At 40.9% G+C, this 21312-nt stretch overlaps 2 protein-coding genes across 11 annotated transcripts in view; one reads left to right on the top strand and one right to left on the bottom strand.

Moving 5' to 3' along the window:
- Positions 1-14106, top strand: part of ZRANB1 (zinc finger RANBP2-type containing 1) — a 40755-nt gene extending 26649 nt beyond the window's left edge. Inside the window, exons 6-11 of the mRNA XM_081863244.1 lie at positions 3717-3788; positions 4366-4564; positions 6212-6332; positions 7725-7854; positions 9191-9420; positions 10596-14106. Coding sequence (XP_081719370.1) covers positions 3717-3788; positions 4366-4564; positions 6212-6332; positions 7725-7854; positions 9191-9420; positions 10596-10814 — 971 coding nt within the window. The 3' untranslated portion in view covers positions 10815-14106. The remainder of the gene's footprint in view (positions 1-3716; positions 3789-4365; positions 4565-6211; positions 6333-7724; positions 7855-9190; positions 9421-10595) is intronic.
- A 1407-nt stretch (positions 14107-15513) lies between these two features.
- The window catches only part of CTBP2 (C-terminal binding protein 2), a 214878-nt gene continuing 209079 nt past the window's right edge, over positions 15514-21312 (bottom strand). For 8 of the 10 annotated variants that reach the window (XM_081863176.1, XM_081863173.1, XM_081863174.1 and 5 more), the window contains 2 exons: positions 20655-20772; positions 15514-16971 (listed from right to left, as the gene is read on the bottom strand). In XM_081863176.1, coding sequence (XP_081719302.1) covers positions 16791-16971; positions 20655-20772 — 299 coding nt within the window. In that variant the 3' untranslated portion in view covers positions 15514-16790. Of the gene's footprint in view, positions 16972-17236; positions 17590-20654; positions 20773-21312 lie in introns of all 10 variants that reach the window. The other 2 variants (XR_014156904.1, XR_014156905.1) reach the window with 2 other exon arrangements.

The following is a 21312-nucleotide window of genomic DNA, read 5'->3' as shown; positions in this document are numbered from 1 at the left end:
CACTTCTGACTACTACTTATACTTCCTAAACAGAAGTGCTGTAGGTTTTGAAAAATCTTCATTCATTAAGCTTCTTGCCTACACATGGAGTAAATTTCAGAGGAGAGGAAACTTCAGGAGAAAGACTGTTGTCACAGTTCCTTTATATTAATATTGAAATTACTTTGAGACTCATTCCTGTGTTTGCATAATAAAATACTCTTTCGGCTAAGGTTACCAGATTTTTTTGAAAAGAGAAAAAAAGTTATTAAAAAAAGTTTTTGTTTTTGTTTTTTTAATAAAAGTAATATCTTCTATTCTGTGGGCAGTTGGCCAGGTAGCTGGGTGCTCTTGTTTCCGGCTCAATTTGGATTGCGGGGGGAGGGGGGTCAGCGGTTCCCCCAGTTGATGGGCCAGGCGTCCCCGGTTCCCCCTTGGCAGTGGCAGCAGCAGTCTCAGCAGCCTGGAGCAAGCCTGCTAGCACACTTGGCTCTGGCTGGCTTCAGGAGCTGCTTGCTGCCGTGGCGCCCGCCATTTTGCCTCGCTGGAAGTCCCCATATGATGTGTCTTGTGCCGTTGAACCAATCACACAACATTCATTCTCTAATAAGAAATCTATAACACTTAAAATATAAATCCAGGGACATGAAATGAAATCTGGGGGCATTCTGGGGACGGATTTTTAAACCCGGGGACTGTCCCCGGGAAATGGGGACATCTGGTAACCATACTTTAGGCCTATATTATAGTCTTGGATTCAAACTGTTTTGTTAGTAAATACCTTGGTCATGGAAGTATTTTAAATTCTGATAATGTACACCTGCCTGAGATCACTGTAGCTGTAAAATAACCTGAATTCTGCTGCTGACTTCATTCTACTGCTGCACAGCAAAGAGATTGCTGAGTTCTGAAGAGCATTCAGTTGCGATTGCACAATTGGTATAGTGCAAGGGTGGGCAACCTTTTGTCTGTTGAGGGATGCATACCAGCAGTGGGCAAAGCTGCAGCTAATGATGACTGGAGCCAGAGACAAAATATTTATGTCTGTGTTCCTTAGCTTCCTAGGGAGATCTGCTCTGGGAAACCTACTTCTCCATAAGGGTCTGTTGGAGCAGGTGTTGAAGCCCCTTTGCTCAGTGAAGTAGTGCAGCTCCAGCATAGAAATGAATGTGATGATAGTTCAGTCCGTATGACAGGAGCCATTGTGGCAAAAGTTGGGAGTATGTGAGTTTCTGAAAGCCCTCACAATAGCATCAGCATGTGATGGGTACAGTTCTCTGTGTCCCATTTGGTTCCATTGCAGACAGACCGGAAAAAAGAGAGAAGAAATTGGGCCCAGTATGCCTCAAAGGCCCTGAGGCCTCCCCACACCCTGGGTCCCAGACTCAAAGGATAGCTAATTACTGTTTGTTTCCCTTCAGCCTGAACTCCTAACTGAGGTAACCAGATAGCTGAGAGTTGGCATCTGTATATTTCCAATGGTGCCAACATTTAAGTGAAGTATGGTTCCTTTCTCCCACCAGTTTCTGAATATTTTTGCAGAACTTGGACTTAAAAAAAGAAAAGAAAAAGCAGTCACTTGTATAACTTGAGGAAACTCTCCAGTATGTAGGGACCATTTCTGCTTTGAAACTATTATTGTAGCAATTGTACGTGAGTAGTGACCTCATAAACACAGAATCCCTGTGTTTCTGTTACTGCAGAGAATTGCTTGATGCTAAAGATAGTATTTTAAAGAGGAAAACGGCCATAGCTGTTCTAAAAACAGAAACATTCCTTTTCTCCAACTGTACGTGTTGTACTTAATTTGTTCTGATTCACTAGATCATGTAATGCGAAACAGTCTCACTGCTCTAGTAAGTGAAAATAATTACATTTAGTATATCTATTTTGGTAGGTGGGATGAGATAGGGAAGGAAACATGGATGGTGTTACTTGAAGATATAACGTAGAGCTCTAACAGCTGAGAAACTTCAGTCTTCTTTTCCTAATTTTGTTTTGTTTGAAGATGCCAGTGCAACACAGAACTGATAAAATATATTGCATTTCCTATATTAAATTTCCTACACAGAGATGCATAGCTGTGTGGGAGACGTATGAGCTTGATTTTTTCCCCATTGAATGCACCCTAATCAGACATACGAAGCTGCCTTAGACAAGTCAGACTACTGGTCCACCTAGCTCAATGTTGTTTACACTAGGGTTACCAGATGTCCCTGTTTCCTGGGGACAGTCCCTGGATTTGCGAATAAGTCCTCGAACAAATTCCATCCCCGGAATGTCCCCGGATTTCATCTAATGTCCCCAGGAAACGCAGCAGCGGCAGTCTCAGCAGCCTGGAGCAGTTGGCTCTGGCTGGCTTCAGGAGCTGCTCGAAGGTCCCCATATGATGGTGGTGCAGGGGCTCTGAGATGCAGCTTCTGGGCTGCCTCCACCTTCCTGACCCTAGCAACTAAGCTGTGAAGGGAGGCTTCATGCTGCCTATCGGAGCAGCCTCCCAACTCCTACTTGCGTGCAAGCAGGAACGGGGCGGGGATCTCTCCCTTCTCAGCTGAGGGATCCCCGCCCCCTCCTGCTTGCATGCAAGTAAGAATGGCATTGGGGATACACCGATGGCCTCACCGCCGCGGCTCTTGGCCCTCCTTCTCCGCCTTCCATGCCTGACCCACTGCGCACTGCTTCACCACCACCACCACCACTGAAGAACCAACAACTCAAGGGTTGCCCAGGCTCATGGACAAAGCAGATAGAAGTCTCGGAGGAAGGGAAAATGTGGCGGTTGAGGTCAAGGCAGCGGCAGACAACCCTCTGTTGTCCCCGGATTCATTGAAAAAAATCTGGTAACCTTAGTTTGCACTGTCTGGCAGAGGCTCTCCTGGGACTATCTGCAGATGCTCTACCACTGAGCTACAGCTCTCCCTGCACTCAGCTACACGCATTGGCTGCCTCACTTGTATACCCAATACATATTTTATTTTGGATGGTGAAAGCAATATGATTGCTATGTAGATGTTTATGCAGGATTGTAGCCTTAAGAACATTTAGGCATTTTAAGTTCCAATTTTAACGTATCCTACACCAGTGAGGAACGTTGCAGTTGGCAACATCAAAACTTTATCATCAAAACTTGCCAGGTGACAGCAGCAATGGAGAAGTTTTGTTGTGTGCCCTCCATTCAACACTAATATGCTGCTCTGGTGTCATCCAGAGGTGGCATTCCTGTGAAATGTATGCCTGATGCATTTTGATAGGGATGTGAGGAGCTCTGGGAAATACTTTTGTCAAGGTTTCTGGCATCTGGGCTGCTGCTGGAGCAGTTTACTAGGACCCAATGAGGAAACTCTGTCCTGTAAGCCACCTCCCCACTGTAACTCCCAGGTAAGTTTTTTAGCATGGTGGAAGTGTGGCATGGTGGAAGTGCTGGACCTCATTGATCTCCTGGTATTAGGGACACAGTGGGGCGCAATGTTCTAAGTGGGCTTCAAAATGAAACTTTTTTTGTCCTGTTTTTGAGTGTGGGTAGCATATTTAGGATTAGTTGAGATTGGAGCCATAATTTCATATAGAGAAATTATAAAGTATTTCACATAGTGTACTTGCGCTGGTTTGTCCTCTGTCTCTTTCTTGGAACTAAAGGACTGTTTCACTTGGTGTGATTGTCATGTGAATAGCTGTTCATATGGAATATGTGGATTCTAGAGTTCAGTCATTTGTCATGCTCATTCTTGGTTTTGCAGATATTGAAGACTTGCCACCAACAGTCCAAGAGAAATTATTTGATGAAGTACTTGATAGAGATGTTCAAAAAGGTAAATATGGTATCTCTGTTATGCAAGGTTTTATATTATGTTGCATTGGATATTGTATCTTGATGTTCTGCATAATATTTGCTATTTTATTTTACTTATATACATGGTGAGATGCTTATTGTTGCTTAATTATGTTACTTAAAGTGGAATTTATCATTCTTAATATTATTAGCAGTAGTATTATGAATGGAATACAAAAATGATATATTCATGTTAAGATATGTGAACCACTTACAGATTTCTGTTGAAATGTACAGTGGTGTGCAAGTTATTCATAGATACCTTATTGTTTTTGATAGCCTGCCCTGAGAAAACTGAAGTGTCAGTTGTTAGGTTTTATGGAGTATTAATAGAAATATATGAAAGTCTGTACTATGATACTCAGTCATAACTGAGTTGTGTACATTTGCATGCACGCCACCATAACTGCATTCACAATTATGAAAGGAACTTCATTGCTGTATTCTGCTAACCATTCTAGAATTTTAAAAGCATGTACACTAGTATCTTGAAATGCAACAGGTATTTTTTTGTAGGATTTAGGATGATTAACATTGTGTTGCTTGTTATCTTCTAGAACTTGAAGAAGAATCTCCCATTATAAACTGGTCACTGGAATTGGGTACGCGTTTGGACAGTAGACTTTATGCACTTTGGAATCGGACTGCAGGGGACTGCCTGCTTGATTCAGTACTACAAGCTACATGGGGCATTTATGATAAGGACTCGGTGCTACGTAAAGCGCTTCATGACAGTTTACATGATTGTTCTCATTGGTAAGTAGAAATCAAGAACAAAAATGAACACAGCTTATTCAGATGTCTTATCTTGAAAAATGCAAGCTTCTTTGTTAAGACTACCTGGATACCTGCTGCTGTCATAGGATGGAGGAAGGAATTTGGAGGATTTCTGCTTCAGTGGCTTGGAATCTTGTACAAAATTGCCTTTCTAGCATCTATGGAGAAAAAGTCTGTGTTGTACCATTAAAGTAGTATAATTGAGCAATCAGTTCAAAATGGCTTTTTTCCAAGGCAATTTATATAAAGTTGTTACTGAAGTAATCATGTCATCTTTGCTGCTTGTGGCTGTCCTCATAAATATCTTGGGCTCTGGAAAATGTCACAAACCTCGGTTGACATAGTTCCAAACCATATCACTTCCTTAACTAGAATTGCTGTGCAAAATCTTTTCATTATGTGAACTTTGAATCTGGTATATTGATTACCATAGAGCTGCAGACTACAACTTCACTATGGATTGGAGGTGATTCTTTGCACAGCATGCCAAACTACTTCTCTTGAAGTGTGAACATCCTAAAGTCAATAGGAGAGGAAAATTAATTGGGACTGGTTTAATCAGTTAATGGGGCATCTGGAACTGGGAAATGATTTGGGGAGGTAATAGTTTTGGGTGTTTAGTAGCTGAGACTCAGACCTCACTTTTATCTTGGTTTGTGGCCTTGGTTCTCAATCTGGTGTGGCACTGATTCCAGCCATGATCAGCCAGATCACTCTTATGAGGGCAACAGTGTGTTACTGTTTCCTTTAGCAACTCTCATGCATAGCTATACCTATTCTGACCATGGAAATTACAGTAAGTTATAATGATTAATAGAAACTTTTATGGATGGAGTAGGTAGCACTGATGGAAGTTGGTGTCAGAATTGCTTTGGAGTCAGTGGCTATGCATTACCCCAGTTTGTAAAGGCATCACCTACCACTGCTATGAGTTCTACTTATCTAGGCTAGGTCTTGGATCAACAATATCTCTTTCATGTGTCATTACTGTCCTCCTCCTCCAGCCATGCCTTCTCCCATTGAACACTGAGATAGGTAGTTCTGTTGCACTCTTCAAGATTTCTTGCACCTACTCACTCCTGGTACATTCTGCCTACAATCCACTTTCTTGAAGATGGTCACAGATGCTCAGCCAGACAAAGAACCCAGCCATAGGCCTATTACAGCCACCACACACTAAGAAAGACACATCACAACAATTAATCTCCAGTTGAACTCCTTTCACAGGCATTCCACCCCATCTCTTACCTGGGGCATCGCAGACATACCATGTCCATTGCTTCCCACTCAGGGGATGCTAACTCCCAGGTTCCTGCAGTTGCTCATACTGGGTTATCCAATGTGAACAGGGGGAAAAAAACCTTGTACTAATTCAGAATTCAGTCAAGAGATGCTAAATGAGCTATGTTTCAACCAAATACTATATATATATATTTCTCAGAATTTGGCATTTATTGTCCAATTTTTTATTCAACTTCTCTCCTCCTGTAAAATACCTGGCTGAAGTAGCAAGAAAAGTATTGTGTGTGAATCTGAAAAAAACCACTTTCAGTGAAAGCTTGCATAGTTCGGTACGATCTTGAATTATGAAAATGCATCTTGAGTACTTTTATGCTATTTTTGTAGGTTCTATACCCGATGGAAAGAATGGGAGTCATGGTACTCCCAAAGCTTTGGTTTACACTTCTCACTGCGAGAAGAACAGTGGCAGGAAGACTGGGCATTTATACTTTCGCTTGCTAGTCAGGTAAGACGTGTGTGTGTGTGTGTGTGTGTTAAAAAAGCATGGGGAAGCACAGTTAAAAGTTACTTGCATTTTATGTTCACAGCTCCTATTTATTTGAATCTTACGGTTAGTATTTATGTACTTCTGTTCTTCACCGACATATTCTCAGTTTAAAAGTTACCGATGGCTTGGATGTGGCAGGACCACTTTGGATTGTTTTCAATCCTGTTTGGTTATATTTTGCCAGAGTTTTTGTCTGCTGTAAGAATATGATGTTGGACTGAGTTGGCCTTTGGTCTGATCTAGTAGGACTCTTCTTAAGGCCTGTCTTGCTCTAGCATCTTATTTTCCACAGTGGCCAATCAAATGCCTATGGAGAGCCTAAAGGTGGGACTTGAGGGCAAGTATTTCTCTTCTGCTGTTGTTTCCCAGTGGCTGAAATTCAGAGGTACAGTGTCTTGTGCACAAATTATCATTTAGAATTTTTCATTCTGAGTACTTTTAGGTCACACAATATAACAAATGTGACATGAAGTAAAAGGCAAATGAGTAGCACCTCCAGAATAGAAGCCCTTATTCTGCTTTATTGTAATTGCCACTGTGGTACTGAAGAAGCATATGAGATTTCATAATGCATTGGTCACATTTTACTATAATTTTAAAATTTCTTCTCTATTGAAAATACAGTCTTGTATAGTAATTAGTACACAGAAATTTCAGGTAAAGTGATGCTTTTGGGCAAGGCTAAAAATATAAGGGTGCCTGAAGAAACATGTCCTTGTTTGTTACTTTTACCTTCTTAGCCAGGGGTCGGCAAGGTTTACCTCGCCTGGGCTGATTCACTCCAGCGGAGATCCCCCTGTGGGCCGGATTGTGAGCGGGCCGGATTGATTTCCGCTGCCTGTGCAGATGCGATTTTCGGCGTCTGAGCATGCGCAGACAAGATTTTCGGCACCGCAGAAGCGAGTCGCCACACTACACCGGTTTAGCGCAGCACGCGGGCAGCTTGGTTCAGGGGTGGCTCGTGGGCCAGTTAAATGACCCCTGTGAGCCGCTTGTGGCCCATGGGCCTTAGGTTGCCTACCCCTGCTCTTAGCTATTGTTCCTAGAAGGCTACAGGGGAAATCTGACTAAAAGTAGACAGAATTGGTAGCTGAATCTTGTGGATTTATTTTGGCCTCTCCCCCATAATAATTTAAGCACTAACCCAATGATTCTTGCATATACTTACTGGATAATTATAGCTTTCAAAATGCAAACAATTCCAAAAATAATTGATATATAATTAACATCCAAACAATGTTCATGACTTCAGTTACATGATGATTTTGCTGAAATCAAAGGCTCAGTCAATTGGTCTGTCTCATGTGATAGATATCATTTTTATTTCAAGTGTTGTTCTCTTTGATACAGCCTGGAGCAAGTTTGGAACAGACACACATTTTTGTACTTGCACATATTCTTAGAAGACCAATTATAGTTTATGGAGTAAAATATTATAAGAGTTTCCGAGGAGAAACTTTAGGATATACCCGTTTTCAAGGTAAGTGTGACTTACATTAATGTTTGTTATAGAAAGGATTGCTTACATCCTGAATGTTCACATTTTTCTATTTTAGATTTGACAGAGAGTAGATTCAGCAGTGCTCTACCAACCTTCTTAAGAGCACTCTGCTAATGTGGCTGTTTTCAAGGGGTCCTCTTTGCCTTCTTGCCTTAAAGTGACAAAGCACTGAAAGTCCCAACAGCTTTCAGACATCAGTTGTGGAGGCTAGAGTCATTACTTCATCTTTTTCTCTCTGATGATGCTGTAGCTTCTTCCATTCTTGGGTGCTTTCTGTAATGGGAGAGAGGCAGATAGGGAAGGCATGGTATAACATGGTATTTTGCTACAGTGCTCTGCCTGCTACATGTGTGTGCTCCACTGCAGCAGTGTGTTTGCACTTGGATTCTTGGGGCTAGTCAGGCAAGAGTCTGATAACAAGGGTCTGTTGTGGATCCAAATTGTGTGTGTGTAAATGCTCCTTCCCCAGTACAGCAGTCGCAATATGAAGTCAGTCCATGTAAGTGAGTATAACTTTGGCTACAGATAGGTTGAGTGCATGATACCATAATACTTAACTGCCATACAATTTAAATGCATTGCCACCTACTTTTCTTAAGAGGACACAAAACAGGAATTATGTTAAGTGAGTGCAGGAGAGCCATTGCTCTGTCAGGAGACATGCTGAGGGCAATCTCATGTGCAAATGCACCGGGCAGAGTTTTTTCTATGAAAGGTTGCTATGCTACATATGTACTTGGATTACTCACTGCTATTTTTAAACCCTCTCAAGGCAGGTCACGTTCCTAGTTTAGTTGTTTTGATGAAGCATCTATGAATAACTTCTGATGTGCTAGAAGACTGTCAGGGGGAGATTCAGTTATATGTGATGAGAGGCTGTGGGGACTAGATTAATGGACACCGAGTCAAATATGGCTTCCACTTCTTCAATTACACAGGACAGTTTGTATTTTAAGTTCATGCTCATGGGTTTATCATTGAAAAAAAGCTTGCATAGAATATTAGATTGCCTCTTGGGAGTTGTTACTGGAGCTCACCATGCTGGCAGTCTTTTAATTGCCAACTTTAGGAAGAGAGTATTGTGTATTATATTTTACTCTGTGGTCCACAGTAAAATATATTTTATAACCACTAATTTAAATGAGTCAGCTTCCTAAATTTGAAACCAGTATCACGATGTATTAAAAGACATATTGAGATGTACATTGTAAATGTGGTTTATGTCATGCTTTCAGATTATTTTTTCCCCATCAGCATAATTAATGTGCAGTGTTCCATTGATTTAACCCCTTTCATCACTCCTCCTTCTTTGTAGGTGTATATTTGCCTTTGTTATGGGAACAGAGTTTTTGTTGGAAAAGCCCTATTGCTCTGGGCTACACAAGGGGCCATTTCTCTGCTTTGGTTGCCATGGAGAATGATGGCTATGGCAACCGAGGTGCTGGTGCTAACTTGAACACTGATGATGATGTTACTATTACTTTTTTACCATTGGTCGACAGTGAAAGGAAGCTGCTGCACATTCACTTCCTGTCTGCTCAAGAGGTAAGAAACACTAAGCAGTTCAGTGTTCAGTGAGACGTTGCATCAACAGAAAAGGAAAAGGGAAAAAAAAGCCTCTCTGGAGAATCTACAGTGGTGCCCCGCAAGACGAATGCCTCGCAAGACGGAAAACTCGCTAGATGAAAGAGTTTTCCGTTTTGGAGGTGCTTCGCAAAACGAATTTCCTATGGGCTTGCTTCGCAAGACGAAAATGTCTTGCGAGTTCCTGCGGGTTTTTTCCCCTCCCCCCCTTTTTCTAAGCCGCTTATCCGCTAAGCCTAAAAGCCGCTAAACCGCTAATAGCGCTAATCCGCTAAGCCGTCAATGGGCTTGCTTTGCAAGACGAAAAAACCGCTAGACGAAGAGACTCGCGGAACGGATTCTTTTCGTCTTGCGAGGCACCACTGTATATGGTAGAGAGCCTATAGCTGATATGTAGCAGTTGCAAAGACATTTGAAAACAGATTGCAGTAGTTTGATTAACAGGCATGAGAAGCCTTGTGTGCCAACTTAGTGTTGCCTTTCTGTTCTGAAATTGGTTTGTGAGAGTGGTTGGTGTTGGGGGGGGTGTGGTGTTGGTGTTGTTGTTGTTTTTAAACAGATGTATTAGTAAAGCTTTTGAGGAAAAGCTAAGGCTTCCCAACCAGAAATAACAGGCAAAACAGTATGGTTGAATGTTCTGCTGGTGTGAGTTATAGATCTCTATAAGTTTCTCCCTCCGTCTGTCTCTTTCTCTCTGTCTCTGTCTCTTTCTCTTTGTAATTAGAAAGTGAAAATTTGAAAGCCTAAAAAGGGCTACAAGACCCCTTAATAATATTTAACCATTTCATTTGTATGCTTATTAAAAGAAGACTGCAAAGTTGAAAGTAGCTGAAAGCATAGGACTTTTATTTATTCTTATTTTCTGCCTGCCTAATGGTGGGGTGTGCATTCTTAAAAGTTCCAATACCTTGTGTTTGTAAAACACAGAGCTGGCAGTTACATAAAATTTAATTTATAGGAAGGAAAAAAGTAAGATATTTATGCACTGCTTTAGATAGTCCCTTTAAAAAATCCACTTTCCTAAGACAGTCTTCCTGGAGCACTTTAAATGTTGCAGGGCATCCCTTTTTTAAAAAAAGTTGTGGCCACTAATCTGATTTTAATCATGTCCTAAGTGTTGTGTTCTTTTTCTGAAGATTGGTAATGAGGAACAACAGGAGAAGCTGCTCAGGGAGTGGCTGGACTGTTGCGTGACGGAGGGTGGAGTCCTAGTTGCTATGCAGAAAAGTTCTCGCCGGCGCAACCATCCCCTGGTAACACAGATGGTAGAGAAATGGCTTGATCGCTATAGACAAATTCGCCCCTGTACATCCCTTTCAGATGGAGAAGAAGATGAAGACGATGATGATGAATGATAAAATTGAGATACCTGGCTGAGAATAATGTGTGGTGAGGTCCCCCAGTACTTGGGGCGTGCGCTAGCAATTTGTTACACAACGACCTAATTGTAGCAGGAAGCAGCCTGCGTAAGATTTTTAATCGGCATGGGGAGAATTCAGAGGCTCAACATATATGTGAAGACAGCTACGTTGGTTGGACTACAGTTTGTAAAAAAGCAAAGCCCTAATTTTATTACCAAGACAGAAAGCATTTTTCTTTCCAGTTGTACATCTGCCTATAAATGTACCGCATGTAGTTGTGTAAGAAAGTTGTGTAATTGGAAAAAGTATTACCAGCATCTTAAAATAATTGAAAAAAAATTCTTTTGAATAAGGGCACTTAAAAGCACACCGTAGATTAATATTTGTTCTTTTTGAGACTTACAGTAAAACTTGGTTCTTCTGCATCACTTCCTAAGCATTCTAACAGACCCATTTTATATGCAATCTTCCTAATGCCCAGGTCAGATGATGTGGCTTTTCTTTTTGCTGTTGAAGCCATATACCCAGAGTGAGTCAAAAGTATGAGCAGTTCATTGTTTTTATTCAGATTTGAGTTACCTTTGTGCCCATTATAAGAAGATGAAATGTTAAAGGGGAAAGAAAACACCAACCTATGGAAGGGATGATACATTTTGATTGAGTGAACTTTGTTTTTTTTTTTTTGTAAAGGATTCTCTGCTGTCCGTTAATATTTTGTATCTCTTATTTGGAATATTTCCCCCCCTTCCAGCACACTTAAAGTAGTCAGAGAAGTACTGTTCCAGAGAGCTATATGCTAACTACCGTGTGGAATCTGCTACATCTAAACTGAACTGAAAAAACTGCATTTTGTCCAAACCTGATCTTGCTGTGAGTTGTACAATAGAAATTACTATTTTATCAAGCCTTTCCCCTGCAAGTTAAAATCACCTCCATTAAGGAGCACTCCTTGGTCATTAAAATCGAGTGAGAAAGCACTTTGGCAGTTTTCCTTAAAAGCCTTCATTCTAAAGCTTTGTTTTAAAGTACTGTATGTTATCTTTCCTTGGTATGTAAACTTTGGAATTTTTTGCATGTTGATTGATTGTGGCCACATTTGAATATGTAAGTTTCCTGAAAGTATAAGTTCAGAATATATTCTCCAGTAGAAAATTCTTTTTTTATTATACTTGATAACTTTAGCCATGCTATCTTGAATGGATATAGCCTATCCAAAAACCTCACTTTAAAAAAACACTAAAGGTTGAATAGTTTTGTATGCATAAAGCAGATCCTGATAAGCACTTTTTGAAGACTAATGATGGTGGAAATGAGGACAAGCAACCTCTTGCAAAATAGATTTCCTTGTTTAAGAATCTGGACAGGAGCCGTACATTTACATATGTGTAAAAATATATATAGGAACCCTTCAGAATTTGCTGCTTTTTCTAAATGTGGATTAGATGGTGTTGAAATATACTTTACAAAAGTAATCCTGTTGACAAACCTACCCTGAAATTTCTTCAAGGTACTACATTGAAGAAGTACATTGATTCAGCTTTTTGATCTCTGAAATGTAAAAGGATGGATGTGTTTGTATGTGTTTTGGTCATTAGTTCTCTCTTTTGGTGCATGCAGAGATTATTGGGCAAAGGTACATGCTTACCTTTGATGAGTCAAATTTCCTAAGCTGGAGAATAATTGGATTTCTTTTTAAAAAACAGGTCCTGATTTTATGTGCAATTCTAATTTTAGGTTTTCTAAATGCTTTTTCTGCCTACATTACATACTTAGTGGTGGAATCCCCATAGTCCTGGACCAATGCAATAAGCTGTGCTTTTGTGGGAGGAGTCAGTTACCTAAAATAATGGAAGTTTTTTTTAAAAAGATCTGAGTCACTGTGCTGCCATCTATAGCTGATTCTAGTTCAATACATATGTCTTAAATGTAAGCATTACTATCCTAGTAGGGGGAAATGGCTGAATCTCCAGCCATCTTTATTCCGCTGCAGTAGCAAAGCCTGAAATTTTTGGAGTCTTTTTGGATGAAAGTGTTTGCTGCTGTCTGGAATAAAAAACACAATAATGTGCATTTTTACTGGCTCCTAGCTACATATACAGACAGAAACATTGAAACCACTTCTTGTAGTCTCAGTACAGCCCTGTGATAATCAGTGGTGGTTAGTGGTTTTATAGATTGTAATTCCAGTAGCTGTTACAGGGCTGGAGAATAGGCATTGAGCAAGTTGTGGCGAGCCTCAAACACTGCAGTAATGCATGGGTCTCTAACCTGATACACCTTTTTTTAAAAAAAGTCCAGGCTTTGCCACTTATTGTGATCTAAGTTACAGTTGAGGTAGTATTTTTTTAAATTAAACCACCATTTCTGAAGCTGAAGGGCAAGTTCCATCTTGAGTCTATAGTGGAGATATATTATAAAAATTTATTATATATTTCCTGCTTTAAGTAGTGGTTTTTCATCCATTTGAATTGCTTGGTTGTGTTCTTTTTGGACTGCAAAATTTGCTGCCCCCTCTCCTTAGAAAAAAAGAATCACTTCATGTGGTAAAACAAAAAGGAATGGTTTGGCAGCAAAATGGCTCCCCCTTCTTGGCATCTCAAACCATTTTGTATCTTAATTACTTTTAATATCTTGTTTGAAGCTTTGTTCTACTGCATAAACCTATGCTTCCTGAATCACGCTAACATTTTAAGAACTCTTCAATGACATACGTCCTCTGTACTAAGACGACTTCCACACCCACAACTGTTATATGGAAGTTTGACTTACAGCCTCCTCTTAACTACATTTTCCTCTAGTTTTAAGTGGAGAGTTTTCTTTTCTTTTCTTCAAGTTAGTACCTGGAAGTAATACAAAGATAATTGCATCCAAGCAGCCAAATTTTGCACCAGGGGTTCCTAGCAGATTCACTGGCAGTAGCAGAGTCTGCCTCAAATGTGAGTGTCCTATTAGAAAGTATACATTTTCATCAACATTAATTATGCCTATCTGGAATGCCACTGCCTGGTCTAAGAACAAAGATCCAACAATAGCAGCTTCTTAAAATCACTAATGCCAGTGTAAATGTTGTTTCACCTTCATTTGTGTGGCTTCCTAAATGTTCTCTGTAACTCACCAATGTTCCTCCTCCTGATTGCTCTATACTGGTGTCTATGCTAAGTTATTCATAATTGCAGTGTTAGATCATTGACACAGCTATGAAGTTGACTCCCTTGAATATGTTCAAAGCTGGTAATGTGCTTTTCCATTAATTTAAAACAAAACAAATATAAGTTTTGTAACAATGGTTTGCTTTCAGTTTGTCTGTTAATGTATTATTCTGCCTTCTTTCTCTTCCCCCTACCCTCAAATTCCATTCTAGTCCTTATTTATTCATTTCAAATGGACACTGCTGTTAGGTTGGGAGGTCATACAGCCTGCGTTTGCCATGAAATCACATCTGTATTACATTTGCGGTTGGACCTAGTTCTTACTATCCCAGTCATCTTGTCTTTTACTGCCGCTGTCCCAACGGTTGCATGGACTCATTGCGTGGTCAGTGTTGGTGGCAGCTTTACTCTTTTCTCTCCACTTCCCATGGCTCTCAACTTCATGAGAAGTTGAGAGCTTAGCAATGCGTTCTGAGGATTAGCTTAGCAATGCGTTCTGAGGATTAGCTTAGCTTAGCAATGCGTTCTGAGGATTGCAGTTTTTTAAAAAAATATTATCGATCTTAATGGTGTTTTTGATGCACATTTAGTGCTTTACTGTTTAAAGGAATCCTGTAAATTTGGGTTGGGAGAAGACTGACTTGGCATAGGTCCTATATTGAGTTAGTGGCTAAAGCTATTTTGAATTAAGTTTTCCAACGCCACAGTTGGTACAACAAATAATAGTAGCTTGTAGTTAACTAGTCTGGTGTGGGTTTCATGGGCCGCTTTGCAGGGTACAGCCTCATACGGATGAGAAGAGTAGTCCTTGGTCAAAGCTCCCCTCTCCTTCCCGCATTCTGTTTGAAATGAGAGAATAAGCAGGCAGCAGGCTCTTAGGAGTTATGCAGTCTTGCATCTCTCCTGCTTCTGGTCTAGGAAACTCTGGGTTGCATCCAACAAAGCAGTTCTGTTAGCATAAGGGCTTGGGCTGTGCATTGGTACTTCTTCTCCCTCACCTCTCTCAGGGCACCTCTTGTAATTTCCTCAAATCTGTTACAAGATCTGGAGTCTATCTCAATGTACCCATTAGTTTCTGCAGTGATGAGGGTAGGAGAGTGAGTACAGAATAGTGGAAAGTTCATCCCCATCTTGTTTTGAGTAAAGTCTTAGGTGCCAGCTAATGTCTGAACAAGCCATTAACCGACACACTGTGGTCTCCTCTTATATTCAGACAGGATTTTTGCTGGAACTGTGAGGTGCAGATACTCTAGAAGAGTCTTGTTGGTTTGCTTGGAACTTTTTTAAGTACACAGGATTTTGGGGGGTAGATGTATGTTTATTTATTTATTTTAAAGAGCAGAGTTAGTTTACTTCAGACCACTCATGAGCTTCTCACAGCTCTGAAAAGAAGAGTTTATTGCGTTTTGGAATCTTGACTGCAGAGATGTATCAATCACCTTCTTTCATTGAGAAGGGTGGTTTTGGCATAGCTTGCTCTTGTTGAACCTGAAAATGTGTTAGTATTTCATACAGGGTAAAGGACATGAAGGGCCTGGTCCATGTGAAATTATAGAAATTGTCACTTTTTATTGAAAACTGCACTGAACGCTATATGTCCACCTTTACAATAAACAAATACAGTAACGGTAACACACTAAAACAAAACATACTTCTGGTAGCCATTGGTTCTGGTTTTTTTTGTTTTGTTTGGGACAGCTTTTAAAACTTATCACAGAAACAGGAATGTACCCATACAAAGGCTCAAAATAGGCCATCTTTTTCAACAAAAAGGCGATGATTCACAAAAGACTATGAATATAACATGTAACTAGTTGATACAAATCTAATAGGATTTGTTAAAATCAGTCACATCTAATAACACATTTTGAAGTGTTCTTGTATAAAATATCACATGAAGAAAAGAAGACTTCAATGTCTAAAAAAGTGGGTTTGTTCATACAGTCTGACAAGTTACCATAAAAAGTGTTTCTTTTTCCTGAGACATAAGGAAATGCAACATTAGTCTTGAACCCCTTCCAGCCCAAGACGTTTCCACTCAATAAAATAGCTGTGGATTTAAAACTGAGAAAAATATATTTGAGTATAAATGTGAAATGTAACACTTTTTCTTTTTCTTTTTTTTTTGCATCATCAGCACGTGTTATTGAGTGTACAGCTACTTTATTAAGTGTATCTTGTAGAATAAGCATCCATTTCTGTGGGTAAGAGGCAGCTAGTTAACATGGGCCTTTTACCCCCTCTTCCCACCAAGATTGCTGTCCTACATGACGGTAGTTAAACTTGAGTAGCATCCCTCCAATACATTAGTGGCCATATATAACTGCAACAAGCAAAACAGTTCCCCCATTTCTGGGTTATATTTCCTCAGGCTATACAAGGAGGAGCCAGGTAAGTGAGGAAGGAAAGGGCTGAAGTCACATGATGGTTTTCTCTTACTATCATGTAAGCTTTGTTAGGACTGTTGGACCTGCTCTAAGCAGCAGGTCACCTGCTATTCCCCAAAAGGGACTGAGAAGAAATATATATTCTTGTGATTGATGTAAAGATGAAGGAAACTTAAACATACAATAACAGAAGCTGATCAGTAATGTATCATCGCATCCTAGTTTTCAGTGCTTCAGTAAGCAGGTGACTTCGTCTGCATTCCCCCTCCCTCCCCAAGTCTTGACTCCATTTTTTTGTAGTTAACACTGGAACAACATGATGCGTCAGTCCAAAATCAACCTTACAAATTTTGTATCAAATTCCCATCAGTTCATGTGTCATCCCCCCCCCCCAATGTCTCTTGGTCCCAAATCGGAGTGCTTTGAATTATCTGCTATTGCTCATTGGGATGTTCCCTGTTGTCCCCATGTTTGGATGGCTGATTAGGAGATGGAGCTTGGGAAGGATGCGCCACTGTCGGAAGATTGTGGGTAACAGGGATCCCTCCGGGGATAATACCTTCCATAGCTGCCGGAATCCCGCCTGGTGTAACGCTCACCATGCCTGGTGGATATCTAGGAAGAGTGTGATTTCTTAGTTAAAAGGAGACACGCAAGCATTCCATAGAACAACAGGCTGTGGGGGTAGTAGAAGGGTAATGGGGGAGGGGGGGAAATACCTTGCAGTCAATTTCATTCATTGCCAAATCACTGCTATCCTGGTATCGTAAGAGAAAGTACTTTTTTTTACTGCAAAATCTGTCAAGTTTTCAAAGTATGTTCGTAAGAGCAGTATTTGTTTGGGTGGGAGGGGGGAATCAAAGCTAATATAAATTATCACCTTCAAACTCTTCTTTTTTCACATTGCTTTTACCCACATTGAAGTATGAGACAAAAAAATGATTCCAGTGTTGAAAGAGAGCCGCAGAGCGCACATTTCAGCAGCTGAGGGACCAGCCTTATATGAATAATCCGCTGCTGCCATCCCTTCTTCCTGTCACCCTTTTATTGATGTCAAACATATTGGAACACAAAATACGACTGTGGCTTCTTTGCTGTTAATTCATTTGAGTGCCACAGAGGGCGACCGAAATGTTTTTTTGCTATTAGGTATCATCTCTTTCTTCCTGTAAAATCCTTTGAAGTACAAAGCAGAAGGGTGGACTGGCTCATGGAGATGCTGAAAAGAAAAACCTAAATGGAATGTGACATTGTTCTAATGTCAGTAGTTCGATAACAACATCCCTTTCCTAAACACATACATTACATTCAATTCAAAAAAAGGATGTTTCCTCTTTCAATAAAATGACATAGAGAACATGGTGCCTGTACAGGACTAGACTCATGCTCCCACCCCAATAATGTGACTTGTGGCAGCCTGGCTCTAGCCCCTCACCAACCTCTTCTGGGGCTTTTGCTTAGCTGGAATGGGCCCTTAAATTTTGATAACACTTCTACTTGTGTCTGTCTGGCTGTAAGCCTCTTATATTTGTACAATGGGCTACAGTCTAGACCTTCAGAAGTCAGCTCATCACTTGCTCCATCCATATCACCAGGGGCTGAGGGAACACTCAGCCCAAGACAACAGTCTAAGTAACTTGCATAGCTAGTTCTGGAAGCTCAAAGAGGCATTTAGATTTGAGTTTCAAAAGCATGTTGGAATGCAAGAGGTAACTGCTGAAGGAAATGAGGTGAGTCCCCAAACTAGTGAGAAATAGCACACCGGCCAGCTCTTCAAAGAAGAAAACCAAAGCTGTCACAGAGTTGGTGGAAAGTCCCTTGTGTGAACAAGTGTTTGGAGGGAAATTGAGAGAAATCAACGTGGCACGTGTCATTATTACTATTAAACACATTAACGAGGCCGTGTAGATGACAGAGCTTTACACTGTGGAGAGAGAGAGAGAGAGAGAGAGAGAGAGAGTGTGTGTGTGTGTGTGTGTGAGAGAGAGAGAGAGAGAGAGAGAGAGAGAGAGAGAATGACATACAGAGAATGAAACAAGTTGGACTTGGGCCTTAGGATACTAGAACAGAAATTGTGCTTTGGGGAAATATGCATGATAATGAAACCCTACGTAAGGAAAATTGCAGAAAACTGGTATATTATCACACTGTTAATCCTGCAAGATGAAGCAGAGCAGCCAATTCTGCAAGTCCCAAGTCGGACTGCTGTCAGAAGGGTGGGAAGCTGAAAAGCCCCCATGTGTGAGCAGAAGCAAACTTGCATTTGTCTGGCTCTCAGCCTGTGAATTTACAGGACAAATTTAGGAAAGAAAGGTATATTGCAAATTAGTTTTAACATACAACTCCGTTCAAGGAGTGGGATTAACAAGATTAGCCTCTTGCAATAGAAGCATCATAAGCAAGGTTGTACGCTGCAGATGATATATATTCTATACTGAATTTAAATTCTGTAGTCTGCATGAAATAGGTTCAATAAACAAGCTGGCATATAACTTCCATTATTTCTGCTAATCACACTAAAGAGCAAGGAGTTGCAAAGGCAACAGGTACTGGATATCTAGACTCTGTCTAGTTTTTCAGATTTTACTTAATATCACATACCTACTTTCCAGTCCTAGCCCTTGCTTTCTGAAACTCAGTATTAATCTCTGTTCATGAGCAGCATTGTGTGGGTTTTCACACAAGTGCAGAAGAAACATAACACTGTGTAAAAGAAGAGATGCTGGTAGATAACAGTTTACAAAAAAGACCAGATGTATCTGTGAGGCAAAGTTAAATAGAGAAAAGAATAAAAGCTATTCTGAAGATATGCTGTAAGAGTATAGGAGAGGTCACTAGATTAGACCTTGGAAGGTTCTGTGCTGGACACAGGTAAATCCCCCTCCCCAAAAATGCAAATATTTGTATACACAGTAGGTAATGAAATGGGGAGGAGATAAATAAGAAGCCCAGTGAAGTCTAAAAGCTCTTCCAACCCAAACACTAGATGGAGAGAGACTAGTTCATGAAGGTTCATTTTTGTTCTTGCTATAATATGTATGCCCCTTGGGATTATGTCTCCTAAGTGAAACAAAAATTCTGGCTTTCAAAATGTCAGATTATGCTTGAGTGGGATCCTTCTCCACACAGGCACACTATCCATGCATGTGGGGATTCCTGAAAAACTCACAGCCCTTTTTATATCCTATACACATACCTACCTTTAGTGCACATAGAGGAAATCTGAGAGCACAAATTTTCATAACTGCCCTAGAAGACTATTTACGGTACTTGGCTAAAGGGAGGTGGAGAGAAAAGGGGTCCATTGAACCCCACTGGGATCCACCAGGGAAATTCCATAACCTCTGCAATCCTAAACACACAGGAAATTTAAAACTTGGAGGGAAACAAATTCATCTGCAGAGGTTTGCCTCCTGTTCACTGCTCTTTTTGAAGGCTGCACAAATAGTCTGGTGCTTGAGAGCTACCATAAACATCCAAGGGAGGGCGTGTGCATGAACAGAGGGGGTTTGTGAAATCATGGGCCAATTGGGCTTTTCCTGCAACAAAACCACTGTCTCAAGGGATGTCTAAATTATCTTGTAACAAGTTACTGATAACTGCACATTTATTGCTGAATGAAACAATCGTCTTGGAAGTGCCCTAAAAGGACTGATTGGCATTTCCAGCAGCCAACCCCCCCCCCCCCCGCCTAGTAACCATTCCACATCTCTCATGCTTTTTCTAGACTTAAACCTAGGTAATATATTACCCCTTAACATTACATGGGGGGGTGTGCCCTACAGTTAATTAATGTTCCACCTTTCAGCTTGTGCTGGGTGAACAGTGCATCAATATACCGGTATTTATTCATTTACAATGGTGGCCTACCTCTGCAAAGAATCTTTGAAGTCCTTAAGGAGCACTGGTTATATTCCTCTCCCCACCCCCACCCCCCAAACTAAAGGGCTGGTTTACTGAAACTGACTTCTGGAAGCTCCTTTTGTCAGGTAAATAGTGGGTGAGTTAGTAAGACTGAAACAGCAGAAAGGCCTTTCAGAGAAGCTCAAAGTGACTCTATAGTGGCATTATTAAGGGGCCTCTGTGCAGCGGGATACCTGTGGAGATGCTATCTCTGAACAGGATTCCCAGAATAAAGGAAGCTCCTTCTGTGGAGGAAACCTGAATACACTATTGCTGAAGGGCTACCCTACCTGAGCCCTATACAAAGATGTGTGTATCTCATTCTCTGGCTCCATTCTTGGGTAGAGAACTACAAAGTATGGTGCTTTTCCCCAAAAAAGAGTTCTTTATCTTACCTGTATGTGGCACCATTGAGCTCTGGATGAATCGCTTGCTGATCTATTACTGACCAAGGAGCTGTTGTGACAAAGAATTCCTTGTTCACGCAGTTTCTTAGGCTTTCAGGGATCCGACCTGAGGAAGGGGACGATTCAAATTCATAACAGGGTCAGGCACAAATCAGCCCAACTAATATGCAACAAGCTATATCCAAGTTGAGGTTTTCCACACCACTCGTTCTAACTCACACAGCTCTTTACTGCCCACCAAAATTCAGGGAGGGAAAGGACTGCTGTAGAATTTGCTTACGAGTGAAACAATATGCAGTGCTTTCCCCTCGCCACACCCTGATACAGCGGCCAGATAAAAGTGCTTTGAAAGGCTGGATAATTTCCCACCCCTTTCCTGCACCAAGTCACTTTACAAGCCCCGTTACAGCAGTTTGTTGGTCATCCTGCAGACCTCGCCAGAATGAATGGAAGCTGCCCAAGATATTGTAACTGCCTCTACCCCATTGGCATTTCTCCCCAAAACAACTCCACATTGGGTAATGGTAGAGAATCGACCCAGTTAGACACAGGAAAGGATGCAGAAGGTCACATAAAACAGTATAAAATTAGGCATGCTATAGCAGTGCCTGTTACATGTTTGGCATGTATTGGATGCTGGAGCCCT

The sequence above is a fragment of the Podarcis erhardii genome, assembly GCF_964252035.2.
Source record: "Podarcis erhardii genome assembly, chromosome: 5".
Taxonomy (NCBI): domain Eukaryota; kingdom Metazoa; phylum Chordata; class Lepidosauria; order Squamata; family Lacertidae; genus Podarcis; species Podarcis erhardii.
This window is presented reverse-complemented; position numbering and strand designations above follow the sequence as displayed.